A 14,696-nucleotide genomic window follows, 5' to 3' on the forward strand; every position below is an offset into this window, starting at 1 on the left:
ATTTTAACAAAAAAAATGTCCTTTTTATCTTTCTTTTTTCTCAAAATAACATTGCATAGATTTTTTTCAATATTTGCAGTTTCCTGTTACTCTGATAGATGGAACAGAAAAGCTAGGTTAGTTATATAATTATGTCACATTGAATAGAATCGCATTTTGCTTTCCCATGACCCATTCAGTTCAACTCTTTTAATTGAGAATTTGGCAGCCTTACTTCCCACAGTTCTAAGTGGAATGAGGGAGCTGACTCAAGGTTCCCTGAATATCATGTATTCATTTCATTCTACTGTTGCCCTTTGGATCCTTCTAGTCTCAAGATTAAAGATAAAACCATGGACCAAGTTTTATCCTAAGCAGCATCTAGAAATAGACTTCTATCATAGGTTTACAGTATCAAATGATCTAGCCCTCTTCTCTATAAGACACATACTAATGGTTGTATGTAATTCTGACATAGGAGCTATAATGGGAAATCAAATGCAAGATGAAAGCTAAATAGAGACCCATTAAACTGAGCATAACATTCAGATGATATGCTATTAGCACTAGGATAAAGATCCATTCTATGATTTCCTGGCTTGACCTGAGTACCTAATGTGGTTAAAACTGAGTAAATCATGATAATACACGAGGAATTAGATTATGAACTGTTAAATACCTCACTTATTCCCATTACCTTCATCAGTGTCAACTCCATCATGATCATCATCATCTTCTTCACCATCAGAAGATATGATATCAGACAACAAAGAAAAAAATCCATAGATCCAATCTGTAGTTTCTTCCACAGCATCATGGACAATTTTTAGAGGGTCAGAGCCAATCTTGGAAATTGAGCTTGCTAAAATAATTTAAGACAAAAGAAGAAGAATTACATAGGTTTTGGGGACATATTTTCCCTGACAAGAAAGGTAAAAAAATGATTCTTCCTGATGAGTTCCTTTGACAGAAGCTTCCTGAATTTGAAAATATCTGTTACTTGTGTTGCTCAGGGAATACAACTGAAAATGATAATTTTTTTTAGTATGGAAGATTTTTTTCTGAAAAATAGGTTGACACAGTGGAAAGAATGCTAGACTGAGCATCAGGGAACCTATGTGCTAGTTTTGACTTTTAATTTCCTATGTGACTTTCTAGTTGGGTGTCTACCACTTTGGAACTCAGTCCCCTCAAAGGGACTCTTTGATCACCTAGATGATCTCTTGGTCCCTTCTAAATATGATAGTCTAAGGTTTTGTGATTTCAATCCAACCCCCTTGCAAAACACATTGCATAACTGAAGCCCACAGAGTCCAGGGGATTTTCCTAGCCATATTTTTAGTGGGAAAAATAAAGAATAGACCCCTGGTATTTTGACAATTTTTCTTCTATTCTTTTCAGTATAGTACAGTTTCATATTCCATGAGCAAGTATTTATTAACTGCATATTATATACATAATATTTACTTGTCAATATGAATAGAAACACTGAACCTGGAATCAAGAAAACCTGAGTTTAAATCCAATCTCAGACACATCCTACTTTCATAAATAGGAAAGGCAATTATCTCTGTGTGCTTCAGTTGCCTCATCTGTAAAATGGAAATAAATAATAGCCTCCCCATCCCTCTTTGTTATGGGGGGAAATGAGGCCATATTTATAAAGTATTTTACAAATTTTAGTGTTATAGAAATACTAGTTATTAATATAAAAGGGTGTGATACATCTACAAAATTGTTTGACACATTCAAGAAGCTTACAGTCCAGGTGAGGAGACTTTCATATGTGAAATGATTAAGAGACAATAAACAAACCAAGTGTCCAAAAGTATGGCATTCATTGCAAGTGGCATTACAGATCAAAAAGACCAAAGAACACTCTAGCTGAGAATTGAAGATGGTGGCATCATGAGACAGGTAAGACTTATTTTTCCAACTAACATCCCTAAAATGATTGGTGACCTCATACTCTGAAGAAAAACCTGGAGACCAAACAGGCTTCATCTTCACTAGAAACACTATTTAAATCTAGGAATACTTTATATTGTGTCCTCACAAAATTAACTATTTGTACGTACTTCTGTTCACAGAATTAGTGAAGTCCATGAAATTTAATATTAACCTATTTGTCAAATAAAAGAGGTAGGATATTTATGAAATGACAGAAACTAGTAATAAATATACATAGAAGTAGAGTGAATGTCATCCTAATAGTATCCTATCTCCTCCTAAATCAACTTGAATTATCTTTAAATTTCTCTAAAGTGATTTAATATCATTCTGGATGCTAGAGTTCAAAGAATATATTTAAATATATTGTTATTTGTAATTTTTGCACCATAAAGTTGAGGTTGAGGAGTAGTCATCACTGGAGATGGAGAGGAGTTAAGATAGGCCTGTGACTCAAAATGAATCCAAGAATGAATCATTGTCCAAGAAGAGATAAACTGGGTGGGGGCCAGGGGGTGTTGCCAGTGGGGGAAAGAGGAGAGATTGGGACAGATCTACCTGGAAGGACAAGTTCAGAATAAGGAACTAAATTAAATAGAACAAGAAGAAACTGAGTAAAGAGGTGCCTCTACATGAGTTTAAAAAAAAAAAAGGAGCAGAAGGGATAGTTTTAGAGACAAGATAGAGACAAGCTGTTTCTCCATGAGGGATTAAATTGAGAAAAGTAGACTTTTCAAGGCACTAACTAGGAAGCTGATGGTGAAATGACTTATGATGACTAAACTAAAAGGCCACAAAAGAGACTTTGCTGCCTAGCATCAGATTTCCATTGTTCCATCTGAGGACTGGGTGGAAGATTTCGGGAAACCGTGAAGGGCAATTTCAAATAGTCAATTTCTAGGCTAAAGAATTGCAAGTGAGTTTTAATCAAGGCTGCTAGAACAATTTAAGAGCATGTAGAAGATAAAGTATGTGGGAAAGAGAAAGGGGAGTCATAATAGGAACTTTCTAAGTGGTTTACCTGATAAAAGGCTCATCAATTATTTGAGAATGATAAGCTATGATATGAATTTGGGTAACACCTGAAAAAGCTTTATGAGTAGTAAATTCTTTCTCAAACAGCAAGAACACCCTAAATGGAATATTTATGCTGAGAATATTCTTACTCTTATTCTCTCAATTCCTAAATTTTAACTGAAAAGCTTAATGGTAAAATTCAATTAAATAGAAATCAGTTTAATTACCTACATTTATAACTACAGTATTTATTCTTGGCAGGCATGAATCTTTCCAGTAATTCAATCAGATTCATAAGACCATCTTCCCACATATAATATGTGTCAGTTTTGAAGTTGACTTCAACTTGGAAATAATCAGAAAAAAATTAAAAATAAGTACATATGCTAAAATAAATGGTGGGCTCTCATCCAGATATGGACTATATTTAAAAAGGTCAGACAAAATGTTTACTGGGCATAAGTGAATCTGCTCAAGAGAACTTAAAAATGAAGATTAAAGGACAAACCAAAATCCCTAGAAAATAGTATAGCATAAAAAGACAACTATTGGTAGAGAAGTAGAGTAGTCATCAAGTATCAAAGAGGAGCAATAATAAAATTAATGACTAAGAAGTTCAAGTTGAAATTGTTTAATAAACAAAGTTAACTAGAAACCTTAATATAAGGAGGTATATTTTATTTCATTGAAACCTTTATCTGAATTCCTAGGAAATCACTAAAACAAACCAAAGAAAGAAAGAACTTAGGAGTGTTTAGAAAGGGAAATGGTGATCACTAGGAATAATAACATGAGTTCATCAAGATATTCTAGACTAATTTCATTTTCAATTTTTTTACAAGATTACTATACTGGTAATCAGAGCAATGTCATGAGAATATCATACCTGAATTTCAGTGAATATTTAATAAAAACTTTTATTAAATTCCTATGGGCCAGATAGAGAGATCCAGGCTAGGTAAGTCTGAGCAAGAAGATTCAGAACAACTCAAAATGGCAGGAACCAATATGTCATTAGTAACTGATCAACATCAAGTTGAAAAAGTGGCTTTATTGCAGACTCACAGTGATCTCTCCTTGGTCATTATTTTCCCATTATTGGTCATAATTTGGGTGAAGGCTGTCTAATTACACATGGCATATAGCTGGGAAGAATAGTTAACAATGTATTGAGGGAAATTACAGGGTGCAAAGAGTTTGATTGACAAACCCTCAAGACTCAGAATTCTCCAAGGGCTGACAGGAAAAGTTCCAAATGGTTGAAGAGACAGTTTTTTCAACAGGAGTCTGGAGCTGAGAAGTGAAGAAGTGAATCTGAATTGTGCAGATCTGATGTCTCCTGGACTCCCTTGGACATCTGAGAAGCAGCTTCTTTGAATACCATCAAGCAAGAGTAAGCAGGAGTTTCCCCAATACCCTCTAGTGGACAGAGAGGGAAATTGGAGGAAATCAGTCTCTCTTTTGGCCATCTGAGCACTCAGCTGGATTCCTGTACCTGAACCATCAAAGGACTCTCTGAGTGTGAGAAATTTGATTACCTGTTGGATTTGCCTTTAGGAATTTATGTAATTAGTTAAGGTAGTTAAACAGTGGGTTTAATTAGAGGTAAAGCAATCAGATTTCTCCCATTTTCCTTCCTCCCTTCCCTCTCTGTTAATAAATTCAATATTATTTGTATGTGCTGTTTTCCCTTTGTATTGCCTTCCTTCCCCCTTTCCAAAATATAGTTTTAACAACAATTAAAGAGTATTATCAGGAGACATTTGTTAGGCTAAGATGATGGGGCAAAATGACTAAGGTAGAATCTTATTTTTGGAAAACAAATATACAAACAACTTAAATACAAGATGAGGGAGACATGGCTAGACAAAAGTTTGGATAGAAAAGGTATATGGATTTTAGGGTACTACAAATTCAATATAAGCCAATAGTGTGACACAACATCTGAAATAATATAATCTAAATGTTTTATTCAGAGATGTTTCTAGAACTACATAGATAAAAGCTCTATTCTCTTTTGCTCTTAGACAAGTTCTAGGGTGTTCTATCCAGTCCTAGGCACCACATTTTAAGGACATTATAAACAAAAACAAAAACAAAAAAAAAGATTTCTCTGGAGAAGTGCTACCAGCATGGTGAGGTTTAGTGTGGAGAAGAAAAGACTTAGAAGAATATGAGCACTGTCTTCAAGGTTTTGAAAAGATATTACGATATCATATTGAGCAGAAAATTAAATTTGTTTCACTTGGCCTCAGATTAAGGATAAGGAACCATAGAAAGGAATTACAGAGAAACAGATTTTTGGCTCAATATCAGGAAAAACTCCTTAATACATAAAATGGACATCTCTGAGAGATATTTAGTTTCCTCTCCCTAGAAGCTTTCAAAGTTAATGTTAGATGATAATTTTCCTGAGTGAGGTGCAGTGTATTCCTGTTCCCCCATAAACAATATCTGAAAAAACTCTGATGGATTTTTTTAGCTATGAGATTCCATGATTTTTTATTACTATTAATTTCTTCCTGTGTCGTACTATTAATTTCTGATTAAATTTTAGTGATTTCTAAACATTTTATTTATTATATTTCAAAATACTAAATTGATAAAAAATTGAATATGTTTCTTTCATTTGCATTTTGTCATCATACTTTCTTTTTAAAATTTATTATTGATTTCTTATTTTAAATGTTCTTTTTCTTTTTTGAGTGAGTACCAGATTCTTTCCTTCCCTTCTATCTCTCTCCTACCCACTGAGATGGCAGGCAAAATATCGATTATAATGTGAAATCATGAAAAATATATTTCTGCATTAACCACATCACCAAAAACAACAACAACAACAACAACAACAAAGTGAGAAACTCTACTTTATTTTACAGTCAGAATTCATCACTTCTCTCTCGGAATGTGGAAAGTATTTTTTCATCACGAGTTCTTTGGAATTGTCCTAGATCATTGTATTGGTCAGAGTAGCCAACACTTTCGCAGTTTGAATACCATTACAACATTTCTCTTATTATGTACAATTATCCAAATTTTTAAAAAATTGTTAAAAATTTGCATTTAGGTGGAAAACAATTGATTAAATTAATAAAACAAATTAAAAACAAAAGAATAAACAATATGTACAGATTACTACCAAAATATCTAGTATTATAATTAAAAGTCTAAATTTACCCTGATATTCAAGTGTATTCATCTTGTCCCAAGCTGTCTTATACTATCATTCATGCTCATCCAACATCTGGTTCCAAGATAACTTTCAAACTTTAAGTCTAAATTTCTCTAACACATTCCTTCCATTCTAGCTAGCTACTCAACTCACTGTCTGTAGGATACAACTTGAATTTCTACTTATTTGCCCTTACTCAGATTGTTTCTGCACCCAAATGTAACCCCCTGCAATTATCACTATGCTTCTCTATTCTTCAGTACCTAGTTATCTGCCAACTACACTGAACCTTTAATATTTCTGCATATTAAAACCATTCCCCTCTTTCAAAGCCCCATCTCTCTTGAAACTTCATTTTTTTCATGTGAGAATAATTTCTCTCCATTCAAATTTCTTAGAGCACTTTGTCTCACTATCCCCTTTGAATTGATCACATTTTAACTTTTATCACATTTATTTCTGAGAGCCATAACCTTGTAATTAGGAAGGCTTGATTTTAGGTCTAATTTTTGTCCATACTACTGTATATGCCTGGGCAAGTCAGCTAAATTCTCAGTGCCCTAAGAAACTCCAAAACTATAAATTGCAGAATAGATGCCATTATTCATTACTTGTAGAAGTTTCCAATACCAGTTAAATCAGAGGTACAATCTCTACTGCTATTCTTCTCTCTGTCTTATATCTCTTATTAGAATTCTAAAATCCTGAGGGTAGACTTAGTTTTTAACTCTTAATCTGACCCAGGATCTTTGCATTGACTATGTATTCAATTAGCTTTTGTTGTATTGATTTGAATTATGTTGAACACAGTGCTTTGTAAAGAATAAGTTTTCATTAAATATTTGTCATATAAATTAAGGAATAAATAAATTAGTGGCATACACATTTTATCTCTCAAAGTACCTACCATATGGCTGTAAACAAAGATTATATTAAATAAATACTTGCTAAGTAAATAATGTGTTAATGTTTTCAAAGCACACGCAAGAAGAATTACTCTTTACCTTAAATTACACAAACTTAGCCATGAAAATGAAAATATAGTCCCAGAGACTAAAAACAACAGGGAGACCTAAAGGCAGTAAGCTTGATTTATGCCTGCCTCTATTTTACTTCCTTTTAGTTTGGATTTCATGGGAATATTTGTTTGCAGAGGAACTCTGAATTAATCTGCCTTTGGCAGATGTGAGTCATCTCTTAGCCTAGTGAGATGGGAAACAATAGGTAGGTGTGGGGAATTGGGACTTTGGCAGAAGTATAAGTAGGAGGAACAGATGCAAATTTTTAGGCCAAATAGGATTTGTACTGGTCTAATGTTTTTGAAAACTGTCCATGTGGATCCTTCAGCTGTAGCAGGAAAACTGAACTAACTATTATCTCTTTTTAAATGGCACTGCCTTCCCACTTCCCAAATCAATGCCATTTCCACCCTCCTTAACTAGTCTCAGATCTCTGATTCTTGCTTCCTTTTCATAAGTTCCTCTTCTTCTTAATCTTCTTCATTATACACCTTTTGGTTGACATAGCTACAATGCCACTTGTATCTCTTCTTTCCTATCTTCTCCCCCTATTACTGGCTCATTTAGGCTCTTACTAAGTCATAGACCTTGAATCTCTGACAAACTCTGATCCATCTTACACATGACATGGTTGCTTATGGTACACATGGTTACACATGGTTTATAAGAAGTAGTCTTCCTTATAAACTGATCTGATTCTTCCACTTTGATACTTAAAACAACAACAACAAAAACCCTTTTATAGTTTCTCATTGTTATCCACTTTAATTGCAAATTTATTTGTTTGATATTCAAGGGCTATCACAAATTGGCATCATCCATCTGTTTTTCCAGCTTTATCCATCACTTGATTCTGTGCCTTTGAAAAGACCATTTCTTATGCCTAGAATGCATATCCTCATGATGATGATGGTAATAATGATGGTGGTGGTAATAACAATGGCAACCAGTTATGTAATATTCTAAAATTTTGTGAAATAATTTACACATATCATCTCATTGGACCCTCACCACAATCCTGCAAGGGGACTGCTATTATTACCTCAGTATGAATGAATTTGTGGATAAGTAAAGCATTAAGTGCTGTAGACACAAACAGAAAAGTAATACAATTTTTGCTTTCAAGGAACTCACATTCTAATGGAGAAGACAACATAAATGGAAGGTTTCAGTTGCGAGTTAGATGTCAAAGTCTTAGGGTACAGCATGAAGCAGATGATAATGTCTCTTAATGTCATTTGCACATTTGCACTGGTAAAATCACATTAGTTTCTGATATTGAATGATTTAATAATGCTTCAATTTACAGATAAAAAAATGAGGCTGTTAAACATTAACTACCTTATGAAGGGTAATATGGGTAAATAAGTATTTAAATTAGAATTCTAACTTGGGTCTCAACTCTAAAATCTAGAATTCTAACAACTATGCCAACTAGTTTTCATAAAGTTAACATTTTGTAGCAGTTTATAGCAGATCTCCAACTGAGACTCAAAATATATTTAACTCTTCTGATATCTTATAACATACAAGATGTGACCAAGTCATAGGTCTTTAGTTTTCTAAGAAGTTTTTCCCTTTTCTTCTTTTACAATGGGCTCTATTTGAAGTCAAGAGCTCTCGAACCTGAATTTCTCTGACACCTCGTTCCCCCATAAACAGTTTCTCTCCTTTTTTTCTAAATATGGTACCAAAAATAACCTTCTTCTAACACTATCTTGAGCATATCACAGGCCTTTAGAATCACTGCTAGAATCACTACCTATTTTTGAGTCATGAAATTTATTTATATCTAAATCAACAACTTTGCTTTTAAAAAATTTGATGAATCTTTTAAATTCAGTGAAACTTTTTTAAATGAAACAAAGAAATTCTCATTGCTGCCATGAATGTGCAGGGCATAGCAGGAACATGAGTATTGTTTATTTCAAAACTGTCATCATTGTTTAGCCATGTCTCATTCTTTGTGACCCCATTTGGGGTTTTCTTGACAAAGGTACTGGAATGTTTTACCATTTCCTTCTCTAGCTCATTTTATGGATGAGGCAAACAGGTTTAAATGATTTGCCCTGGGCCATGCAGTTTGTAAGTGTCTAAGGTCAAATTTGAACTCTGGGCCTGATTACAAGCATGATACTATCCACTGTGCCATCTTACTGTCCTATTTTACAACAGTATATTTGAAGTCTGACTTGTTAAAAGAAGAAATCTTCTGGAACAAAACATATTCTCTTCCCCACCCCCTCCTTAGAAGTTTATACAGGGACAGGTAGGTGATTCCATGGATAGAAAGCCAGTCCTAGAGATAGAAAGTCTTGGGTTCAAATTTGACTTCAGAAACTTCCTAGCTGCATGACCCTGGACAAGTCATTTAAGCCTAATTGTCTAGCCTTTACTCTTCTGCTTTTGATAAATTTTTGATAAATAACTAAAATTGATTCTAAGACAAAAGTTAGGGTTTTTTAAAGGGATTTTATAAAATTATTGCATTCCCTTAAATTAGCTTTGATATCTTTTTATTTTCTGTTAAGTCTACTTTAATTGAAGAACAGATTCAGCCAAAATTATATAACACTGAAGTGTAGTGAAATTATTTAGTTCCTGCCTTTAAGGTGAAAAGCATTCTCTAAAACTAGTCACTGCCAATCTGGGCCTCAGATTTATTCTTTTCAATGATGGAAGGAAGGGTCACTCCCAGGCAGGAGGAAAGAAAAACCTTGGAAGAGGCAAAGCATGTGTGTGTAAAAATACATGAAGAAACAGTTACTCCCACCGAGGTAATGTGTTCCTTAGACTTAGGAACATAGGTGACAGACCGTAGATATCTATGAAATACTAAGGCAGCTACAATTCTCCATAGATAGAGTGTCAGGCCTAAAAAAGGTCAGTCTTGTGTTCAAATATGGCTCAAGACACTTCCTAGCTGGGTGATGCTGGGCCAGTCACTTAACCCCAATTGCCCAGCCCTTAGGACTCTTTCTCTTTGTATCAATTCTTAGTATCAATTTTATGACAGAAGGTGAGGTTTTTTTTTTTTTAATCTATAAAATATTTTATTTTGGCATCACATTTATGAGTCAACCATTTTTTGAATGCATAAGGAATGGGGAAGCTGACTTAATTTAACTTGCTTTTAATCAAGATAGATCTGAAACCACATGCATTTGTTGTATGTTAATGTTCCAGCACTTGGCACAGTGCCTGGCATATAGTAGACACTTAATAAATATTTGTTCAATTGATTTGAATTTAATAATGCCACATCTTTAAGATTTCTGAGGTTCAATAATGACAAGATAAACCACAGAAAATATAGTTTGAGAAGTATACAGTTGATTAGTCAACTAGCATTTAATAAGATACTGTCATATGCTAGTCACTTTGCTAAGCACTGGAGTTACCAAAAAAAGGCAAAACAAAACAAAAATCAAAACCAACCAGTCCTTGCTTTCAACATCCATACATCCATACTCTACTGCACCCACACACACAAATACATACTCACACACAGTAATATATTTTAAAGGCCTTAAAATGACCATGTGTAACCTATTTAAAAATATTTTGTTCTATCCCTTTAAAAAAAAAGTTCTGACCCTTAAAAAATATTTTGTGGGCATCACATAAATCAGTTCCTGTATGTCATGTTCAAGTTATAGCTTTCTTTCCTCTCTGTTTCCTTTACTGGATCTCTATTCTCTTCCAAGCCCCTATTGTCAGTATTCCCTAAAGTCCTATCCTTTATCATCCACCATTTTTTCCCTACTCTCTTGGGAATCTCTTTTATTCCCATGTGCTTAACTACCATCTCTGCCAAATCTCCATGTCAAGTCTTGACATCTCTTTAAAGAAATAGATCTTTCTATCCCACTGCCAATAGAACACTCTTACCTGAACAGTCTGCTGTCATCCAAACCTTTCTAAAGCAGAGCTAAGTATCTGTGCCCCACTGTTCCTTCCAAACCTAGTTCCTTTTTGACTTTACTATTTCAGTCAGTAGCACCTACAATTTTTAAAACACTGGAATTATGTTCTATTTTTCCCCCTTACTTCTGTGAGCTTTAAAATATTGTGGCCATCCCCCAGCATGCCCTAGGGGTCCCTCCCTGCTACTTCCTAGTGTGGGATTGGTCTTGAATAGATCTATCCATGCTGGGGAGGGGCCATGCCCCCCTACTTCCTGGAACGGGATTGGTCCAATCCTGGGGCCTGGAGGGAATTTTGAATATGACTAGATTCAGGGTTTAGTGGAGAGGCTAGAGTTCCAGGGTTTTGTTTTTGTTGTTGTTCATGTTTTTTTTAAATAAAGTTTTAGTTCGATTAGAGAAAGAGTTTGTTTTCCTTTATTTACTTCCAATTTAGTCATCTAAATTATCTCCTTACATTTATTAGTTGTGGTTCACAATTGGCTGTCATGTAAAGTTCAACCTAGAACTCCCATATATTACAAGCCAATATGCTTTCAATTCACCTCCTTCCAAGGACCAATGTTTTAGCCAACACAGAGGACTCGGTGTGCTCCAAACATGTCCTGAGCTCTTCCAACTCTACCTTTCCTCACAATTTTAGAATTCTCATTCTCTCATTCATGGGTTCTTCATCCTTTAAAAACTGACTCAAATGTATCTTCAACAAATCTTTCTCTGACCTGCCATGGTTAAGACTTTTCCCATGGACTTTTTATGGAACTGCCTTTTATGTCTTTCTTAGGCATTTATTATATAATAAGATGCTTAACAGTTACCAAAGATTGTTTGGTGCATCTCACCAACCTCTTTTGAGGCTGTAAAATCAATGAAGAGAGAAAGCATGCATCAGCTAAACTCTTTTTCACTCTCATCACCTAGTGAGTATACTGAGTATCTAATTAATATTTTTGAATGAATGGATGAATGAATAAAAAAGAAATCAGCAGATCGGCTTTCTGGGTTACACATAAACCTTTCTATAAGTCAAAGAGGAGATGATACTGAGTTGGATGAATTTCATCAATATTACTACAAGTTCTATAAGGAAATTACCATATCTCTCCCACCTAGGTGAAAGAATATACAAAATTGGTATCCTTTTATTCTTTTCTGTAACATCTCTCATTTAAAACAAGAGACATTGAAGACAAACTTCGCTTACTTCACAATTTTCCCATGGTCCAATTTGTTGGAAAAACAAATTCTTTTTTAAAAATAGTATAACATTAAAGATGATCAAACTAATAAGGCATCTCTTTTTTTTAACTTGAACCTACAGTCTAAAAGATTTTCCCTTGTATTTGTATGATCCATTTCCACTCTATTCGTATGACTATTATTTTTAATGAAAAGGTATTTTTAAATGAATCAATTTTAAAGAAATTAATTTATATACAAAGTAAATTATCAGCCTTAAACTTTCAAAGAAATAAGAATGATTAAGTCTCATTTAACTTATTTTAGTTGCAAGTTTTCACAGATATCAGACACATTTTAGTGACGGATTATTATTTTTCAGGAGTTCCCTAAATTGTTATATAACTTAATCATATTTTCTCTACATAAATTAAAAAAAAACTGGAATAAAGACCTAGTTCTGATTGGGAATCACTTTTCATAGCACATAGTTATGACAAAAAACTCCAAATATTTATGTCAGAATATCCAAGAGCAATGGACTCAAGATAGCTAGAAAGTGTTTCATATTACAAAATAAGACATTGAGGCCTACAGGTTTTAAAGGGCTTGTCCATGGTCACTAACATAGTTTTGAACCTAATTCTCCAAGTAAAAAGCCAATAAAATAAGAGAGCACCAAAGGGTAAACCAGAAAACTTTATTCTAGACATAACTCAACTACTATTTCTGTTAATATTGGACTTACACTGAGTAAGTTATTTTTCCTCTTCACTTTATCAATGAAACAAAGGGGTTAGATTAAGCTATTTCTATGATGACTTCTTTTCTAATATTACTAAAATTTTGTAAATCACTCTAGTGGTTATCTTAGTGACTTACATGTAACAAGCACTTAAATATTTATTGGAATTTTATTTATTGTGGAATTATTTTATAGACACCTAAATTTCTATGACAAAATTTATTACAATGAAGCAGAATATATTAAGAAAACTAATTAGATCTTCTGATGCCCTACTCTCCATAACTTTTGTCCTCATTTTATAAATCCAATGATTTGGGTTTAGAAATTCCAGGAGAAATGAAAGAGACTCTGAACATATGAAATATACCACCTTCTCTTTCTTTTGTATGCATGCAATTATATTACATTATATAAGAACTTTCAAAAAAATCAGTGGATGTTTTCTTCATTTGATCTAGAGCTTCTTAAACCAGTATTATATGTAGATGCCAAATGTTATCATTATCATCAAAATACTCTGATGGAACATAAAGTACACTACCACTTACCTTTCTTCTTCAGACTGAAAATGCAGAATACAAGGGTTAGATTTGAAAACTCCTGCAATTCATCAAGGTATAAAATGGATCTAAACTCCTTTGAATATATTCAGTGCTGACAGATGTTGGGTATTTTGCAGCTTTTTTAAATTTATTAAAATCTACCTACCCAATTTATAAGCATTTTGTGGCATTAATTGTCTTTACTATTGAAAGAAGTAGCTGGCATTTCTCTAGTTTGCATGTGAATGAATACACTTGGTTCAGTGGCATGGACCCTTCACCTAGGCTTCCACTCCATCATTTTACTGAAGTCATCACTTTGCATTTATTTAAATGGCTTAGAAATAGAAGATTTAAAGTGAATGTTGAAATTCAAAACCTAAGCCTATTCATTTTAATTGAGGTATTTTTTCCTATTTAGTCATCCCCTTCCAGAATTTCCCAGTTCTGCCCATACTCCTGTTCAAAGGCTGCTTTTTGATACTCTGAGAAGCATTACCAGCATTTTTGCTGAATGCAAATAGCAGTACACTTCACCTGTTTTTCTCAATCTGACCCTAATCAACCAATTTTTCCCTTGCAAACTTGCCTTGCAGATGTTTGAGCTTGGAACACTTCCAAATAACTGGAGCCAAAGCCATGTCAAATGCAAGGCATTTATATTCCTAAGTTAAAACTTGACAAAACTGATCCTAATCACAACTCTTAGGGCTTTTTAAATTCAATCATTGTATCTGTGGTGGAAAATGCAGTGATTTTTAACACTTTTTGTGATAAACATTTATAAAACTTTCAGGGATGAGTAATTAAATAGGAAGTGAGTAATTAGGTGAGAAAACTGAAAGGTGGCAGTCTGGAAATAGCACTGGTTTGGCTGCAATATTTACTAATTGTATGACCCCAAACAGGTCATCTAAAATTAACTGAACCTGAAATTACTCATCTTTAAAATGTGGTTAATTATAATGTTTGCAAACCACACTTCATACTATTATTTTGAGAAAAGTTCTTTGTAAACCTTAAGGTGCTATTATAAATATGAATTATTATTTTTGTTTTAAAAGTAAGTTATGAAGGTCAGATTTTGCTATAATGCAATAGAACTACAATAGTTTTTCATGAGGATGAAATCCATTTAAGATTAATGTATTCATTTATGTTTTT

General features: G+C 33.6%; 1 protein-coding gene across 26 annotated transcripts in view; it reads right to left on the reverse strand.

Annotated features, from left to right (window-relative positions):
* The window catches only part of TRDN (triadin), a 547,971-nt gene that overhangs the window by 437,036 nt on the left and 96,239 nt on the right, over positions 1-14,696 (reverse strand). For all 26 annotated transcript variants that reach the window (XM_056818706.1, XM_056818721.1, XM_056818719.1 and 23 more), the window contains exon 3: positions 677-841. In XM_056818706.1, coding sequence (XP_056674684.1) covers positions 677-841 — 165 coding nt within the window. The remainder of the gene's footprint in view (positions 1-676; positions 842-14,696) is intronic.

The sequence above is a fragment of the Monodelphis domestica genome, chromosome 2 (assembly GCF_027887165.1).
Source record: "Monodelphis domestica isolate mMonDom1 chromosome 2, mMonDom1.pri, whole genome shotgun sequence".
Taxonomy (NCBI): domain Eukaryota; kingdom Metazoa; phylum Chordata; class Mammalia; order Didelphimorphia; family Didelphidae; genus Monodelphis; species Monodelphis domestica.